Source organism: Juglans microcarpa x Juglans regia, chromosome 6S (genome assembly GCF_004785595.1).
Source record: "Juglans microcarpa x Juglans regia isolate MS1-56 chromosome 6S, Jm3101_v1.0, whole genome shotgun sequence".
In the NCBI taxonomy this organism is placed as follows: Eukaryota; Viridiplantae; Streptophyta; class Magnoliopsida; order Fagales; family Juglandaceae; genus Juglans; species Juglans microcarpa x Juglans regia.
Genome location: NC_054605.1, coordinates 13,954,944 through 13,970,851, shown reverse-complemented (window position 1 = coordinate 13,970,851; position 15,908 = coordinate 13,954,944). Strand labels below are relative to the sequence as shown.

The following is a 15,908-nucleotide window of genomic DNA, read 5'->3' as shown; positions in this document are numbered from 1 at the left end:
AAAATAAGTTTAATAGTATTTATTGTATCAAATACTCTTTAGGTCCCGTTTGGTTGTTAGACTTAATTGAGATCAATTCAGTTCAATCTAATTTTAAACTGAGTCTAACATCTAAACACTCAACACTCAACTCTCAAATTACTAAACTCATCTCAACTCAAAATTTTTTTATATATAGAATCCACAATTTTTTTCAATTCAATACTTATTTACATGTGGGACCCATAACTTTTTTCAACTTCTCATAAATACATATAAATTCATCTTAATATCCAAACACATTTAGGGTACGTTTGGTTACCAAACTCACCTCAACTCATCCCAACTCATCATTACAACTTTTTCAAATCCCAACACAAAATATAATAAACAATCCAACTTTTTTAAATTTCAAAATAATAATAATATTAAAAAATAATATTCTAACAATATTTTATCATCACAACTCAACTCAACTCAACTCACTTCAACATTCAAACACACTCTAAACTCATCTTATGTGAACTATACAAAACTTACTCCACCATCTTAACTTACTATTATTTATAAAGAACTCAATTCAACTCAACTCAATATCCAAACACAGCTTAAATATTGTGGAACAAATATAAATAATTAAGATGTGAAGAGTAGCATACGCATAAAATGAATCGTATAAAATGGATCTTAATAGATTTACCATTATTGACATAAGTTGTATAGATAATATTAAATATAATAGAACTGATTCGTGTCTTTTTTTTTTTAATATATACTCTATAATTTAAATGAAAACGTTAAGAATATCGAACCATCATTTAAATGTCACATATCCAACCTTCTGTAAATGTTGATTCACTTTGTACTTGATTATATATATCCTTGTCATAATTTTTATTTCATGAAAATATTGAAGATCTAATAAATGAAATGGAATATAGAAAGATGATAAATGCTTAAATTGAGTCCACTCTCAGATAAATGGAATATATAAAAAATCATTGGATGTATGGTATAGTCACAAACGCTTTCACAATTACGAGCACCATCTGAATGCACGATATTATTTTAACGGAACGGTAACTAAGGAGTTCGCATGCTCTTTCGGTATCCCCTAAAATCCATATAATGCATTTTCTATATATAAGTTTAACTAAACCATTAAAATAACACTTATTAATATTTTTTATTATTTCCTTATTTAACATATCCAACAATCGTATTTATTATTTTATCTGAACGTCTTTCTATAGGAAAAAGCTAAAGTCATCGAGATTCTTTCAATTTTGATTTTTTTTTTTTACTTTAATAATTAAGAAAATATTTTTTAATGAATTTATGATTTTTACTTTTCAAAAATAATTAAAAAGTACAAAATACACTCATCAGTGTGCAGTGACGGGACAGCCACAGCACTGCCTCTTTCTATAAACTGATCCTTTTCTCCAGCAGTAAGCTTTTATTTTTATCTAACACATATAAATTTGATGTAACCATATTTTATCTTGTCTTTGTCTAGCCATCATCGTGTATATAAACGAGAAATTTTATGCATCAGTTATAACTCATATTTTATAAAAAATATCTTTATATTTTATAAAAAATAAAAAATTATAAGTGTAAAATATAAAAATGAATATTAATTGATGAAAAGAATTTTTCAAACTATAAATTTTATCTAACCCTTTTTTTATCTAACTGTCGCTGTACATTTAACAACAAATTTTATGATTTTATCTAACTCAAATTAGGGTGCAATTATTTAAAAAAAAAAAAAAAACAGGGTGCAATTTAGAATATAATAAAATATGAAATATTAATAGTATCTCATATAATTCTAATTTAGGATAAAAAAATAAATATAATATATTTATTTGAATGAACACTATCTCATATATTTATTTCAATAATATAACCAAAACTAGATTTTAATTAGACTAAAATATAGGTACATGCATATTATTCATTAAGAAATATTTTAATAAAAAATAAATTTATAAATTGAAGTGATTTTATGTGATAAGTTAAATTATAAAATTATAAAAATTACGTCAAATAAATTTAACAGACCACTTTAAATTACGCTAATTTATAAATTTATTTTTATTTAATTCTTCTTATGATGGTATCACTTCTACAGTTGATTACCCGATACCACCGCTCTTGCCTCTTGCTATATCTATGAAAAATGAAAATTTGCTGTTATAAAATAAAAAGTTGCTAATTTAGTATTTATTTTCCACGGCTATTTTGCTAATTTAGACATCACGCCCGCAAAAAGTCAGAGAGCTATACACGAATGTCTCGCCAGCCGTCTGTTTCCTTCCCATTCAAGCTTCCCGTCCTCTCAACCTTTCTCTCCCTCTCTCGCTGACCTTTCTTCTCCATCATTTACCATGTTCTTGAATTTGGTTTCGGAAGCCAGCTTCTTCTTACAATTTGTCCATTTATCCAATCTGTTAATATTTTTTTGAGCTTTCTCGGGATCAAGGTATGATAATTTTATTATACTTCGTCCTATAATTCTGTCATTTACGTTACTTTCTCAATCTCTCTGTTTTTCTCTTTGCTTTGCTTTTGTCTTTCGTAATATCAGCTTCTAGAATAGAATATTTATTGGATTTTGGGAACTAGGAGTTTCAGATGAAGAAAACAAAATAAGAAAAAGAAAATAAAATAAAAGAAGAAAAGCAATCTTTACATAGAGACCATTTTTCTCTTTTAATGAATAATAAGTAATGTAATAATCATTGATTTGGTTATCCAAAAAAACAAAACCTTGTGTTGTAATTGAATTAGATGTTAGTGTGGTGGAGTTTGGATGTGATTGTTTGACTGACCCCATTTTTCTTTGTTTGGCTACCTTTCCCCATGGTCTCAAATTACTCAATTTTGAGGTGAAACTGGAGAAATTTTGGATTGAATGTCCACGAAAGATATGGGTTGTGCTGTTTAATTCAATGAAAACGATGGATATTCTGGCTTCCTGTTTATTGAATGAGGATGATGCTTGAAATGATGTCTGATATGGTTTGTTTGAATTTTATGATCTGGAGTTGTTTCAAGTATTCTGAAATTGAGTACACGTTATAGAATCGACCAAAACCTGAAATTTTGAGGATTTAATTATTAACTATATTTTCTCTGTGACTCTCTATTAAATACGGTTGACTTCTTTGATCCGGATAATATATCTTTTTCCCGGAATTTTGTATTAAAACTTATAAAAAAACTATATTTTCTCTATAAAGGTGTGCTTTAATAACATCTTCGAGAAACTGTTGTACTAATAGCTATTGAGTGCTGAAATTCAAAAGTCATGTTTGTATTGGAAATGTGTTGGTCAAAATGCTATGTGATTTTACTGAATAGCATCACTAGAACATCTTTGATGTTTTTTGATAAGTAAATTTAAATTTATTCAATCTCAAGAAGTGGTGACAACCAACTACACAAAGAGTATACTGTGGGTACACCTTTAGACATTAGAAAAAAAAAAATCTGACGCAGAAAGCAAGTAGGACCTGCTTTTTTTTCCCCTGAACCCTTTCAGCACGTTGATTGCTTGATTCTAATACAGAGAAATAGTATGAGGAAGCTGCAACTTTGAACAAACGTTGAATGTATGATAAACTCTTTTTTAATAGTCCTCTCTCTCTCTCTCTCTCTCTCTGTGTGTTTCCACCCTTTGTTCTTTCATTCAAATGTCAGTCAGTTATTTTTTTATGGTCTGCCAATCATAAATTTTGCGTTTGATCATGACAGAGACTTGATGAGGAACATTTTAACATTTACCGTAAATTTTCTGTTAAAATCTTTGAAATGATGCCTTTTTTTTTTGTCTTAATGCGTCAGTCTCTTATTAAGAAGGTGAGTTGACATCAAGTTTTATCCTTTGACTTTTCCAGCGCAGAAATGCATGCCATATCAGATCGGCATTTTTAGGTAGCCAAATATTTAAAATTCCAATCTTTGGAGCCCTGTCCCATCGAGGAGTATTTATAGAATGATATGATCACAACGTGATCATTTGGACATGTTCTTTTCTCTTCTTATTGATGGAAGGTCAACATCTTTGAATACAATGAGATGAAAAAATCATTGTGGCGCATAGCTGCATTCCTGATGAAGGAACTTATCTATCGATGCGAGAGGAACAGAGTTGATTGGAGGAAACTCTCTCTTTTTGGGGCCATGTTGACAGTAGCTGGTGTTGTATTTCAGATGTTTACGCTTCCTTATTCCCTGAACATGTGGTTTCTGTTGCCGCCTGCTACGGTCTCATTATCTGGATCTATGAATGGTACAATTCCATCAAGTGAGGCTCGCAGTGAGGCAAGGGCTGAGCAGTTTCAACTTGTTCCAACAGTGCCCATTGTTTCAGTGAATTCTTCTCTTAAGCTGATCCAATCAATGCCAGTTGAGCCGAAGAAAGTTACTGATCTTGTAAAGAGAAAACCTATCTCTAGAAGGAGAAAAAAGAATATCAAGCCAGATGACAAGTCAAACATTTTATCTCCTCCTCCCCCTCATAAAACTGTGCCATCTCGCTTCCAGGTAGGGTCAATGACAGTTCTATTTTTTATTCATTCGAAGTATAACAAAGGGACCTATTATGAATCCTTTCCTTCATATCTGCAGAGATACATTTGGTCTTTGCCACCAAATGAGGCGCTTGTGTATGCTAAAAAAGAGATTGAGCATACCCCAGTGGTTGTTGATGATCCCGATCTTTTTGCTCCTTTATTTCAGAATGTTTCTGTTTTCAGAAGGTATATGTCATAGAAATATTTCCATGTTTGCTTCATCATGCTTACTGATGTCTATATGAGCTCTATATCACTACAATAATATTTAAATTACAAATTAAGCTTTCTTTACAAACCTTAACTAAATAATGTGTTACAAATCATACTTCCGATCCATATGTTACAAAATATACTAAAGTGCAAATACAAAATATTTTCACTTTCTTCAATTCTGTTCTTCGTTAAACCAGAACTCCTAGATCCTACAATATCTTTTAGATTGTTCCATTTTTTCCAATTAATCAAATTATTTCCAACCTAGAGAACCTGAAATTCACCGTGTCTAAATTGCATCATCTAGATTCATGATCTATTGCTTTGACCCCAACCTTTCATAGCCCAAGATCTGGATTTATACAAATCTTAAGTGTGAAACTACACTTTTTCAAGTTGATTATGCAAACAGATTTTAACACATTCTAGATCTTAAAGGAAGTATAGTGTATAAACCTTTAAATCATAACTATATCAGCCTCCAATAATATGTAAAGATTAAGCTTTAACTGAAATGTTTTCAAAATTCCATGTTTCAAAATTATAATATAATGTGTTACAGTTCATAATTGATCTGTAATACACAAACTATTTCCAACTATTCCTCTCAATTTTCTCAATCATCCCATCCTCTCGAGATTTCTGGTGAAATCATTTTATTTTATTTTTTTTGGTGGTTACAAACTCTTTATTCACTGAATAACTGCATGATTTTATAAATACGTGTATGAACTTGTAGTACATCCAGTGCCTGAAATTATCAATATGCAGGGACTTGAGAAACAGGAAAGAAAATCGGGGAATTTGGTAGCTTTTTTTTTTTTGGTCATGGTTATAGCACTCATTAGTAATAAGATGAGTTTGTCATTGAATTCTTTTGGTTGATACTCTTCCTCCCTGGTTCAAGAGAAAAAACAGTAATCAAGTGATAAGAAGGCGATTATGAAATTTGGTAATTTAACCAGGTTCTGTACTAAGCAATGCTAAAAAATCAGAGCAATCCAGTGAATTCTCACTCCTTTGATGTTCCATATCTATATTGGTTTGATCCTGTTACAAAAACTACTCCCATTCATTTGTCCTGGGGAAGGAGCTCTCACCCAAGTAAATCATTTGCATATAAGAAGGTGAATGTTACCGGATTATTCTGATTTAAGAAGGTGAAGGAAGTGGGGGAATTGCTTGCACAATAATTTCCAATGAATTCAAACTCTTGTGTGAGAGAGAAGCTAATCCAACTGTTAGAGGGAAAAATAGAACAGATGACCTTCGATACGATAATTAATTGTCCCCTCCTTCAGTTGAAGCACTAAATACAGAAATGTGCGAAGCAGATAAATTTACATTGATACTGTGTTGTACACTATAATTCGTTAATGTATATTAATCAATAAAGCTATGCATCTCTAAAGATTCAAAAGTCTTTGGTGGCATATGTCAGTTTCTTCATAATAATGGTTGACTTGATAGTTTGCCTTATTAGAAAAAATAATATAGAGCATTGATATCAGAAGAAAATGGAGTTGGCACATGAAAAATATGATATTGATATCTTGAGTGGCATATGTTTGAGAGTAAACTTAAAATGTTGCATCATACGATTAATGTTATCCAGTACACGGTCCCTGTACTGACACAAGCTGATATATGAGTTCAGATGTTAAGGGCTTGTTATCAGTTAATGAAATGATATAAACATCGGAATGCCAGAATTAATTTTAGATTGTAGACCTCTACGTCATAGTCTCCATTTTTATGATTAAGTTTATTGGAGTAATATTAGTCCTTCGTGAGAATTTAGAAACCTTCGTGAGAATTTAGAAACAGTTCCCAGCAGAGCCATTTGAGCACCAGCCCTTGCTATAGGTTCACCAGGCTTTCTATTGGTCTATTCATCTGTTAACAATATTGTTGATTATATATACACAATCTCATTTTCATTGAATTCCCGCTGTGATCCTCGATCTCTTCCTGAATATCGATCAACGTTCTATTGATATTCAGGAATTGCCCATGCGATCCCTCATCCATTTGTGCATCCAATAAGTCAGAAATGCTGTATTCAGAAATCACTTGAAAAGCCTTTCTCTTTCCTCTATTGCAGGAGCTATGAATTGATGGAAATGATACTTAAAGTGTTCATTTACCCTGATGGAGCAAGGCCAATTTTCCACCAACCTCATCTCAAAGGAATTTATGCTTCTGAAGGATGGTTCATGAGATTGATGGAGGGAAACAGGCAGTTTACCACGAGGGACCCTGAAAAAGCTCACTTATTTTATCTACCGTACAGTGCTCGCCAGCTGGAGATGGCACTCTATGTGCCTAGGTCACATAATATGAAACCACTGTCAATCTTCCTGAGGGACTATGTGAACATGATTGCTGCAAAGTATCCGTTCTGGAACCGGACACATGGGGCGGATCATTTCCTTGTTGCATGCCATGACTGGGTACAGTAGTCTTTTTTTTTTTTAATTACAATCTCGATAACTTCTTTAATAGTCAAAGACAGGTTTCTCTTTTCATTTATTTTTGTATTTGGCTGGCTTAAGCCCTTCGTGCAAAATTCAATATGTAAAATACTAAAATTCGCTTCTCATGACACTCAAAACTTTATTTGGGATTAACGAGTGTAACCTGTATATTTGAATGGGGGATGGGACCCCCCTAAGAAAATAACTATGGGATGGAGACTTTGGATTGTTTGCTTTTTAAGTTCGACATCTCCACTCAGTGAAGTTCTCAAAACCTTTGAAAAGCTTGATACGGCACATGGTACACATTAGGTTGCAGATGTTAAAGTTCAGCACAGAAAGGCACATTTATAGATATACGTAGATCAGGTGCTGTGACTAATATAATGATGCATTTCCTCTTCGACATTAATTGTGCAGTATACATATGATTGTATTATGCCATTGGCATGTTTATCAGCAAAAGTACTTCATCCCAGATGGCCTTCTCTACTTCTCTTTGTATTTTTTGCTAATGTAAAATCTAGTGATATGTTTTCAATTATCTTGGCAATTTTCATCTTAGAAGTTCCCTTCCCCATTATTGATTTGGAGGCTGCATTTATTCTTTGAACCCCTGAACGCCTTACACAAAATTGTTGTGTACCAAATCCTTGTCTTGGCTGGAGATGTAGCCACCTCACCTCAATAGCTAGTAATGTCTGCGGCTCTATGTTGTCTTACATTCCAGTTACCTCTCTAAGGTTGAACAGTTGAATTCATAATGCTGAGAGCTTTTTTATTTTTATAAATAAATATTAATCAAGCCACTGTTATCATATTTATTTAACTAACTTCCCTCTGCTCGATTTTGATCTTTGCAGGGCCCCTACACAGTAACAGAGCATGAGGAACTAAGCAAAAACACCATAAAAGCTCTATGCAATGCTGACCTATCAGAAGGAATATTTGTTGCTGGGAAGGATGTTTCCCTGCCTGAAACTACTATAAGGACTCCCAGAAAACCTCTTAGAAATGTTGGTGGGAATAGAGTATCCCAACGTCCGTTTCTTGCCTTCTTTGCAGGAAACATGCATGGCAGAGTCCGCCCCACATTGCTCAAGTACTGGCGTGACAAAGATGAAGATATGAAAATATATGGGCCTCTACCAGTCAGAGTCTCCCGAAAGATGTCTTATGTGCAGCACATGAAAAGCAGTAAATATTGTATATGCCCAATGGGATATGAAGTGAACAGCCCTAGGATTGTTGAGGCCATATACTACGAGTGTGTTCCGGTAATTATTGCAGATAATTTTGTCCTCCCGTTCAGTGAAGTACTAGACTGGAGCTCGTTCTCTGTCGTGGTGACGGAGAAGGATATTCCTAAGCTGAAGGAGATTTTAATGGCAATCCCAATGAGAAGATATCTAAAGATGCAAATTAATGTGAAGATGGTGCAGAAACATTTTCTCTGGAACCCAAGACCAATTAGATACGATCTGTTCCACATGATTCTGCATTCAATATGGTTCAACAGGCTCAAGCAGATTCAAGTCACAAATTCCTAGCAATTCTATTAGTTTTCCCATGAATGCAGATTGGTTTTCCTAGTACCCTGGAGAGCAAAGCAGATCCAAACCAGCAACTGCTGCACTAAAAGACCAAAACCAGGGCCAAGAATGAGGATCATTGTGAAAAAAAGACATTGGGAAGGAATCCATTTAAGCCTCCAAAATCTACTGTCCGTGGGTACAATGAGTGGTGTGGATTGAAATCCAAAAGAACAATAATCAATCAGTGGAGATAATTCGCGTTGACCAAGTGGCTCGGACCTAACAGACGGTCAAAGGTTCTGATTATAACCAATCAATGCCATATTTTCATCATCATGATGGTACGCACTCCAGTTGCCAGTTCAAAGCTCATTTTGTTGATACGATAATTAGTTGACGTTATTTGAAATGTAAGCGAGTATTAAGGCCTGTGTGCCCAATAATTGCCCAGAAAAAAGCGGGAGAGGCTGCCGGCCCACACATTGATTAATTAATTAAACAGTACACCACTCTTTTCACGTTCTTCTGTAAATTGATTGTTAAAGATATAATTATTGATCCAAAAATTTTAAGATTGTTAGATACTAATTTGGTTAGACCTTTAATTCTTAACTCTAAGGATCATAGCATTTCGTCGCGCTTTTGAATCTAACGTCCACTATCGACATTAATCCAGTGGTAGCTCTTTCTCTTTCGGCGGCTTCACTCATCTATCAGAATTCAATAGCTTAACATTATGTTCATACATAGTATCAATGTATTTTAATCCAGATCATGCTAGTGGGCCGCCCAGCATTTACTGTTGAGCATACCGCTAATTATAAATTTTTTATTTTTTTTGTTTTGATTTTCTTTTAAGTGTTTTTTTAACATTCTTAATCATTAACGAAAAAAATTTAAAAAAATACACAATTTTATTAATAGTCACTTTCTTAACCATTAAGTAAAATAAATAAATAAATAAAATAAAAATGCATGAGTGGTAAGATTGAGCGGTAAGTTTGAGGAATTTCACTAGTATTTTTCTTTTAATCTAGCCTATAGGGTGCCCCTACCGTGACTTGAACACGTGACGTAGTTCCTACTCTGACACTTTATTATTAAAAATCTAACTATTGATTCAAAAGTATTGAGACTACTAAATATTAATTTAACTAGACTTTTAACCATCGAGACCAAAATAATGATGCTCAAATATGCCCATAAATTTTATATGTTTGTTTCTTTGTTTGCGTAATCACGTGATTTTTTCTTTTTTTTGAAATAAATCACGTGAATTCAATGTGTATTCTCGTCCATATCCATATTTTTAAACTTTACAGGGAAGTGACATAGAAAACCATATCTATATTTGCCTTTAAGAATAATGATAAGATGACAACTTATATATCATCTGTATACAACTTAATAATAAAAAAAGTGATTTTTTAATTGTTTCCTTTAACTTTTGATTTAATTTTGATATATTTAAATTTTTTAAAAATATTATTTTATTACAAAGTAGTAGAATAATTGTGAGACCGTTGGTAGTGTATCAATGCTCTATTTTTAAACTTCACAGGAAAGTGACATAAGAAAAGTTTGATGCTCGTGCTCTGGCAGAGAATGACATAGAAAACCATCCAAATTTCGTGTCATTGACAGCCGGATGTCAGCTAGCTGGAACTCATTTTGTTGCACGAAATTAATATATTATTGCAGGACCATACTATAGATACTGATAAACAAAACTTACAAATTAAATAACAAAACTCATAAGATATATACTACCTAAGTGATCAAAGACGATAAGAATACTTACAAAAAAATATTTAAGAAATTAGCAAATAACCCAACCATAAATATTGTAATTTTCTTTTTCTTTTTTTTTTTTCAATCACGTTTTAAGTAATTATACTCCAATGTCTTGAATTAGCTGTGCCACATTATTATATAATCAATATTATATGTAACCTGCAGATTAAAAATATTCGACCAAATTCGTACACACACATCGAAAAAACAACATCTAATTATAATTTTAGGCATGATCATGAGGATCGAATCGCAGTACTCATGATGATCATGACCTTAATTTCACGTGACAACAAAAATTAACATTAGCTTAATAACTCATATTTTCTCCAAAAAGCCAAGCATCATCGTCTAGTTCAAGAAACTTGTTCGCCCACTCTAAACCAGTAGATGATCCTAAGTCAGTACTAAACTCAAAGTTGGCGGCCAGCTTAGTGTACCCATTTTCTTTGACATGACCACCTGCTGCCTCGATGCCCACCTGATCATTAATGCTGGCACCAGATTTTTGAGGCATAGTTATTTTAGTACGATCTCGTACTACTACTGCTGTTGGAATCTCCAATGTCTTCTCGATCATGGCTTGATTTATTTTCTTGTTCAAATGAGAATTCCAATAATTCTTTATCTCATTGTCGGTTCGTCCCGGAAGTCTCCCAGCAATCAAAGACCATCTGCATATATATATATATATATATATATATATATATATATATATATATATATCTATTGTTATAATTCTAGCAGTAGTACTGCAAAAACAATCATGTTTAATTTCTTCCAGCAGGCTTTAAGCTGTTAATCCACAAATAATCACCTGTTCCCTAGTAGTTTATGAAGCCTAAGTATCAAGTCCTCTTCTGCATCTGAAATGTTGCCTCTTTTGATGTTGGGTCTCAGATAATTCAGCCATCTGAGTCTGCAACTCTTCCCGCATCGATTCAAACCTGCAACAAAGCATGAAAACCCTTTAGGCGTACGTACGATCGATGAAATAGAACACTGAAAAATGTATAAATGGAGTAGCACTGGCCAGGTTTAAGCTTTTCTTTCTTTCGTTGTCCTTAACATTACTTCAATTTCTTTTTTTGTTCCTTTCTTGTGGACTGAGATTGTGTATTATCTTCAGAGATATGACGTTATTATAACCACCTGCTGTAGCGGCAGCTGTTTCCCACCTCTTTGCTCCATGGATTTCAATGTACTGTGACAGTTTTTGATCTTCCTCTGCTGTCCATGCTCCTTTGTTCATTACTTTCTTAGCTGACGATCCAGCATTCTTTGGTGCCATTTGAGAGATCAGTACCACACTTGTCTGCTGATGATCAAGAGATCAAAGTACTAGCCAGAGATCACAGAGAGAGATCAGAAGTTCCAATTTAAAAACATGGAAGCTGGTTTCTTACTGTTGAGTGTTGAATAGTCAATTAATCCATCCAGCTAACCTTCCTAGGGAGGGAAAGAAAACTAGAGAAACCCCGCACCCCCAACTACCAGTTACAGGCTTACAGCTAGTGTACAGTTGGTTTGAGGATGGGAACATTGGAAATACAAGTACTAGTACCTTTATTTCTTTTTTCTAAAGAAGTGATAGTACTTTCGGGCCTACTTTCAGATGAAATGAATTAAAATAAAAATTAAAAAATTATTAAAAAATTGTTAAAATATATTTTGTTAATATTATTTTTATTTTAAAATTTTAAAAATTATATTATTTATTTTATTTTATAAAAATTTTAAAAAATTATAATAATTAGATAAAATAAAATAAAAATAATTATGAAAATAAACGAGAACTCATTGTTCTTTTGGTGATGTCATGATAAACGTGACAGACTAAGGATGTCTTGATTCCTTAAACTTTTCTTTTCAGGATTAATATGCATGCCATCATATTGTTCTTTTGGTCATGCATCTCATAATAAACGTGTATCTCGATCGTCGGACCAGAGACTTACTTTGTTGGGTTCATAAATTCATTTTAAATTCTCAATTCATTTAATTTATCATTATATTTTTTTAAAATTTTAATATAAAATATAATAAACAATTCAGATTTTTCAAATTCTAAAATAATAATATTAAAAAATAATATTTTAACAATATTTTATCATCTCAACTCAACTTAGTTCAACATCCAAATACAGAAGGATGTCTTAATTCTTTAAACTTTTCTTTTTCAGGATTAATATGCATGCCATCATGTCATTAAACTCGTAAAGATAAGTTTACTACTTCCTATCACTTATTAATTATTTTATGGTGTATTTAAAATTTTTGTTTATTTTTTATTTTTTAACATATTTTATTTTTTTAAAAAAAATTAAAAAAATATATTACTTCACTAATAGTCACTTCCTTAACTATTAAGTAAAAAATAAAAGAGTAGCACATGTGTGATAGAAAATAGTAATCCTATAGTATTCATGTCATGATTAACATGATTCATATATATATATATATATATATTCATAAGGATAAATTTACTACTTCCTATCACTTATTAATTATTTTATAGTGTATTTAAAATTTTTGTTTATTTTTTATTTTTTAACATATTTTATTTTTTAAAAAAAATTAAAAAAATATATTACTTCATTAATAGTCACTTCCCTAACTATTAAATAAAAAATAAAAGAGTAGTACATGTGTGATAGAAAATAGTAATCCTATAGTATTCTCATGATTAACATGATTCATATATATAAATATATATATATATATATATATATATATATATATATATGCATGCATGCATGCATGTCTGTCTGTCTGTCAATCCAAAAAGAAAAACAAAGGCACGAAAGCTGTATTAATGTCGAAAACAGAGTAGTACTTCATATCGATAAAGAACAAAAGTTGCCATTAATGCTGAGGGAGCTGAGAAATGGAAGAAGCGTATGCAATCCCATAGTCATGGATTGTGGAGAAATCGCAGCTCTTAAAATCTCATCCAAGCATGTCAGAAATATCTCCATATGGATTTTCATATTCACCGTTAATATTCATGGATACTTGTAAAATGCATTGACACGTTACTGGGAAAGAGCCAAATCAGTTTCTGGACTCTTTTGCCTCTTCTTTTTGTCCTACTTTTCCCCTCTGGAATAAATGGAGTATATACATCTGCAACGTGACCTTATTATTGATACTTCTGCATAGCTTCTTGAGATGCAACATATATATGATTAAACAGTACTGAGAAATATTGATCCTAATTTTACTGTATTTAATGTTGAAATTTTATTTATCTACTTAATTCCTAATTGTTCAGAGTTTAAAATAGTAAAAATAGCAATGGGCAACTGGAATCAGCCTTTTCTGGGAACCCTAAAATCACGCCCCTGCAATCGGTACGTAGCCCCTACATGATACAGTGATCAAGAGAGTGTGCATGGGAATCTCATTCATTTAGAATTTTCTTACTTCCAAAGTCTCGTTTAGGTAGACCGGTTCCATTATATATAAAAGGATGGCTCTATAGCCACAGCTCTCAATTTCCGTTGAGAGTTATCGTTAGTTTTAAGAATTATTTTTTAGTTTTTTATATATGTATTTTTTAATATTTTTAAATATTTTTTTAAAAATTAAAAAATTATAATATTATTAAAAAATATATTCTTAATTATTAAATAAAAAAAATATTTTAAAAATAAATAAAAAATAGGAGCGGGAGCTACAGCGATAGCCCCCAGCGATAAGCGTATCATTTTTCTAAAAAAAACGCATGTAAAATAATTCTACACTCCCAAAGACTGTAGCATTATCCCTTTTTGAAAGGTTAATGGTGTATCAGCTACCTAGATGATCATGATCACATGTGGGGCCATGCGTCTTACGTTGTTCTCTCATGACCGTACATGATTTATGTATGTATACGTTACCTACCACGTACGAAATTTTCAAATGTATCTAATTAAATCCTGATTTTTTTTTTAAGGAAGAACAAACTCTATTAATTTATAATAAGATATTACTATTTTAATCTGAGACATACAGAATATAAATTAATTATTACTTTTAAGATTTTCCAATATACAAATTTTTTTGTGGTTGACATAATTTAATCCATTTCTGTAACTCTCTATAGATAAATAGTTTGAGAGACAACACCTGTCCTAAGACAGATTTAACAAACTCCACATTCAGGGACGGAACTAGGATTTGGTACATGTGGAGCGATTAGCAAAGTGTATCGTATGTAAGGTGAACGGTAATCAACATTTAAGATATTAAAGTATGTCACTAACATTTGACATTAACCATATAAGGTAGTTATCTAGGGACAACTAAATTATTCAAGCTACCAATCTATCTGAACCTTTCGCTTGAGCTCCATTGGACTTAAATGAACAATAAAAATTAAGATAGAAATAGTTATGTAAGACTTGTTGAAACAAACGATAAAAATTAAGTAAACAAACGATAAAAATTAAGTAAACAAACGATAAAAATTAGCTACGTGGTTTTATTTTTGTCTTCACTCCTAATTGTTAATTCAATAGTAGTACATATATACTTACTAACAAACTAATCCAAATTAATAAATTAGCTAGTGGAAAACTTGAAAATAAAGTGTAAATAAATAGAAAAAATGAGGTTGTAGATTTACCAAATAGCTTATAAAAAGGGACTAAGATATTTTCTTACTTTTTATGAGATATGAAAAAAAAAAATGAGAATATGAGATTTTATTAATAACTAAAAATAGGTGTGAGTGTGAAAAATTGTTGAAAAACTAAAAGAAACCTAGACAACTAAGTATTAAGTAAGATTTTTGAAAATGTTTTTTCTTTTTTTTTTGGGGGGGGGGGAAATATCTTTATATTAGGACATTTTTAAAAAACTATATACTAAAACAAGTTTTTATTTATTTATTTTTTTTTTGGGGGATAACCCCCCAAGCATCAATGTAGGTTTGCCTCTGCCCACATTTTGTCCTAAGACAGAATTAAACAACTTTATACTGTGTCTAAGACGGAGTAGAGGACATACTCTATGGATAAAAATTCAAGAGACTATATTTTTTATTTTTTTATTATTTTAACCTAAAATAAAGGAAATAACAGAAAACATAAAAAATACATAAAAAATAGCGAATTACAGCTTGGAAAGCTGTAGATCTGTATTTTCAATCTTAGAGGAAATAAAAAATGTAAACACCGAGACTGTGGTGGTGCGTGAGGGACACGCGCAACCCTATAAGTACGGCAGAATGTCAGGTCTGAAGAAATTGATAGCCCTGGTCCCAAAAAAACCGCACGTGGCGACGATAGAGCTCCATTTGCAGTGGCATGTGGATGTCATGCGCACACTTTGGG

The 15,908-nt window shown here is 31.9% G+C and overlaps 2 protein-coding genes across 2 annotated transcripts; one reads left to right on the top strand and one right to left on the bottom strand.

Moving 5' to 3' along the window:
• Nucleotides 1-2,236: 2,236 nt before the first annotated feature.
• LOC121237844 (probable glycosyltransferase At5g03795) lies at nt 2,237-9,220 on the top strand. The gene is made up of 5 exons (XM_041134744.1): nt 2,237-2,470; nt 3,888-4,536; nt 4,621-4,751; nt 6,886-7,234; nt 8,122-9,220. The coding sequence occupies exons 2-5, from the start codon at nt 4,069-4,071 to the stop codon at nt 8,806-8,808; spliced, it is 1,635 nt and encodes a 544-aa protein (XP_040990678.1). The 5' UTR covers nt 2,237-2,470; nt 3,888-4,068; the 3' UTR covers nt 8,809-9,220.
• A 1,677-nt stretch (nt 9,221-10,897) lies between these two features.
• LOC121236640 (transcription factor MYB3-like) lies at nt 10,898-11,970 on the bottom strand. Its single transcript, XM_041133077.1, has 3 exons — nt 11,740-11,970; nt 11,405-11,534; nt 10,898-11,261 (listed from the first exon to the last, which is right to left on the bottom strand). The coding sequence occupies exons 1-3, from the start codon at nt 11,876-11,878 to the stop codon at nt 10,898-10,900; spliced, it is 633 nt and encodes a 210-aa protein (XP_040989011.1). The 5' UTR covers nt 11,879-11,970.
• Between the last annotated feature and the right edge of the window lie 3,938 nt (nt 11,971-15,908).

What these genes read in the sequence shown, in the direction of transcription:
- LOC121237844 (XM_041134744.1), top strand. Translation starts at nt 4,069, where the DNA reads ATGAAAAAATCATTGTGGCGCATAGCTGCATTCCTGATGAAGGAACTT. An exon ending in AATGTTTCTGTTTTCAGAAG is followed by an intron (nt 4,752 to 6,885) that starts GTATATGTCATA and finishes CCTCTATTGCAG; the next exon opens with GAGCTATGAATTGATGGAAA. An exon ending in TTGTTGCATGCCATGACTGG is followed by an intron (nt 7,235 to 8,121) that starts GTACAGTAGTCT and finishes TGATCTTTGCAG; the next exon opens with GGCCCCTACACAGTAACAGA.
- LOC121236640 (XM_041133077.1), bottom strand. Translation starts at nt 11,878, where the DNA reads ATGGCACCAAAGAATGCTGGATCGTCAGCTAAGAAAGTAATGAACAAA. An exon ending in AACAGCTGCCGCTACAGCAG is followed by an intron (nt 11,535 to 11,739) that starts GTGGTTATAATA and finishes GCTTTGTTGCAG; the next exon opens with GTTTGAATCGATGCGGGAAG. An exon ending in CATAAACTACTAGGGAACAG is followed by an intron (nt 11,262 to 11,404) that starts GTGATTATTTGT and finishes ATATATATGCAG; the next exon opens with ATGGTCTTTGATTGCTGGGA.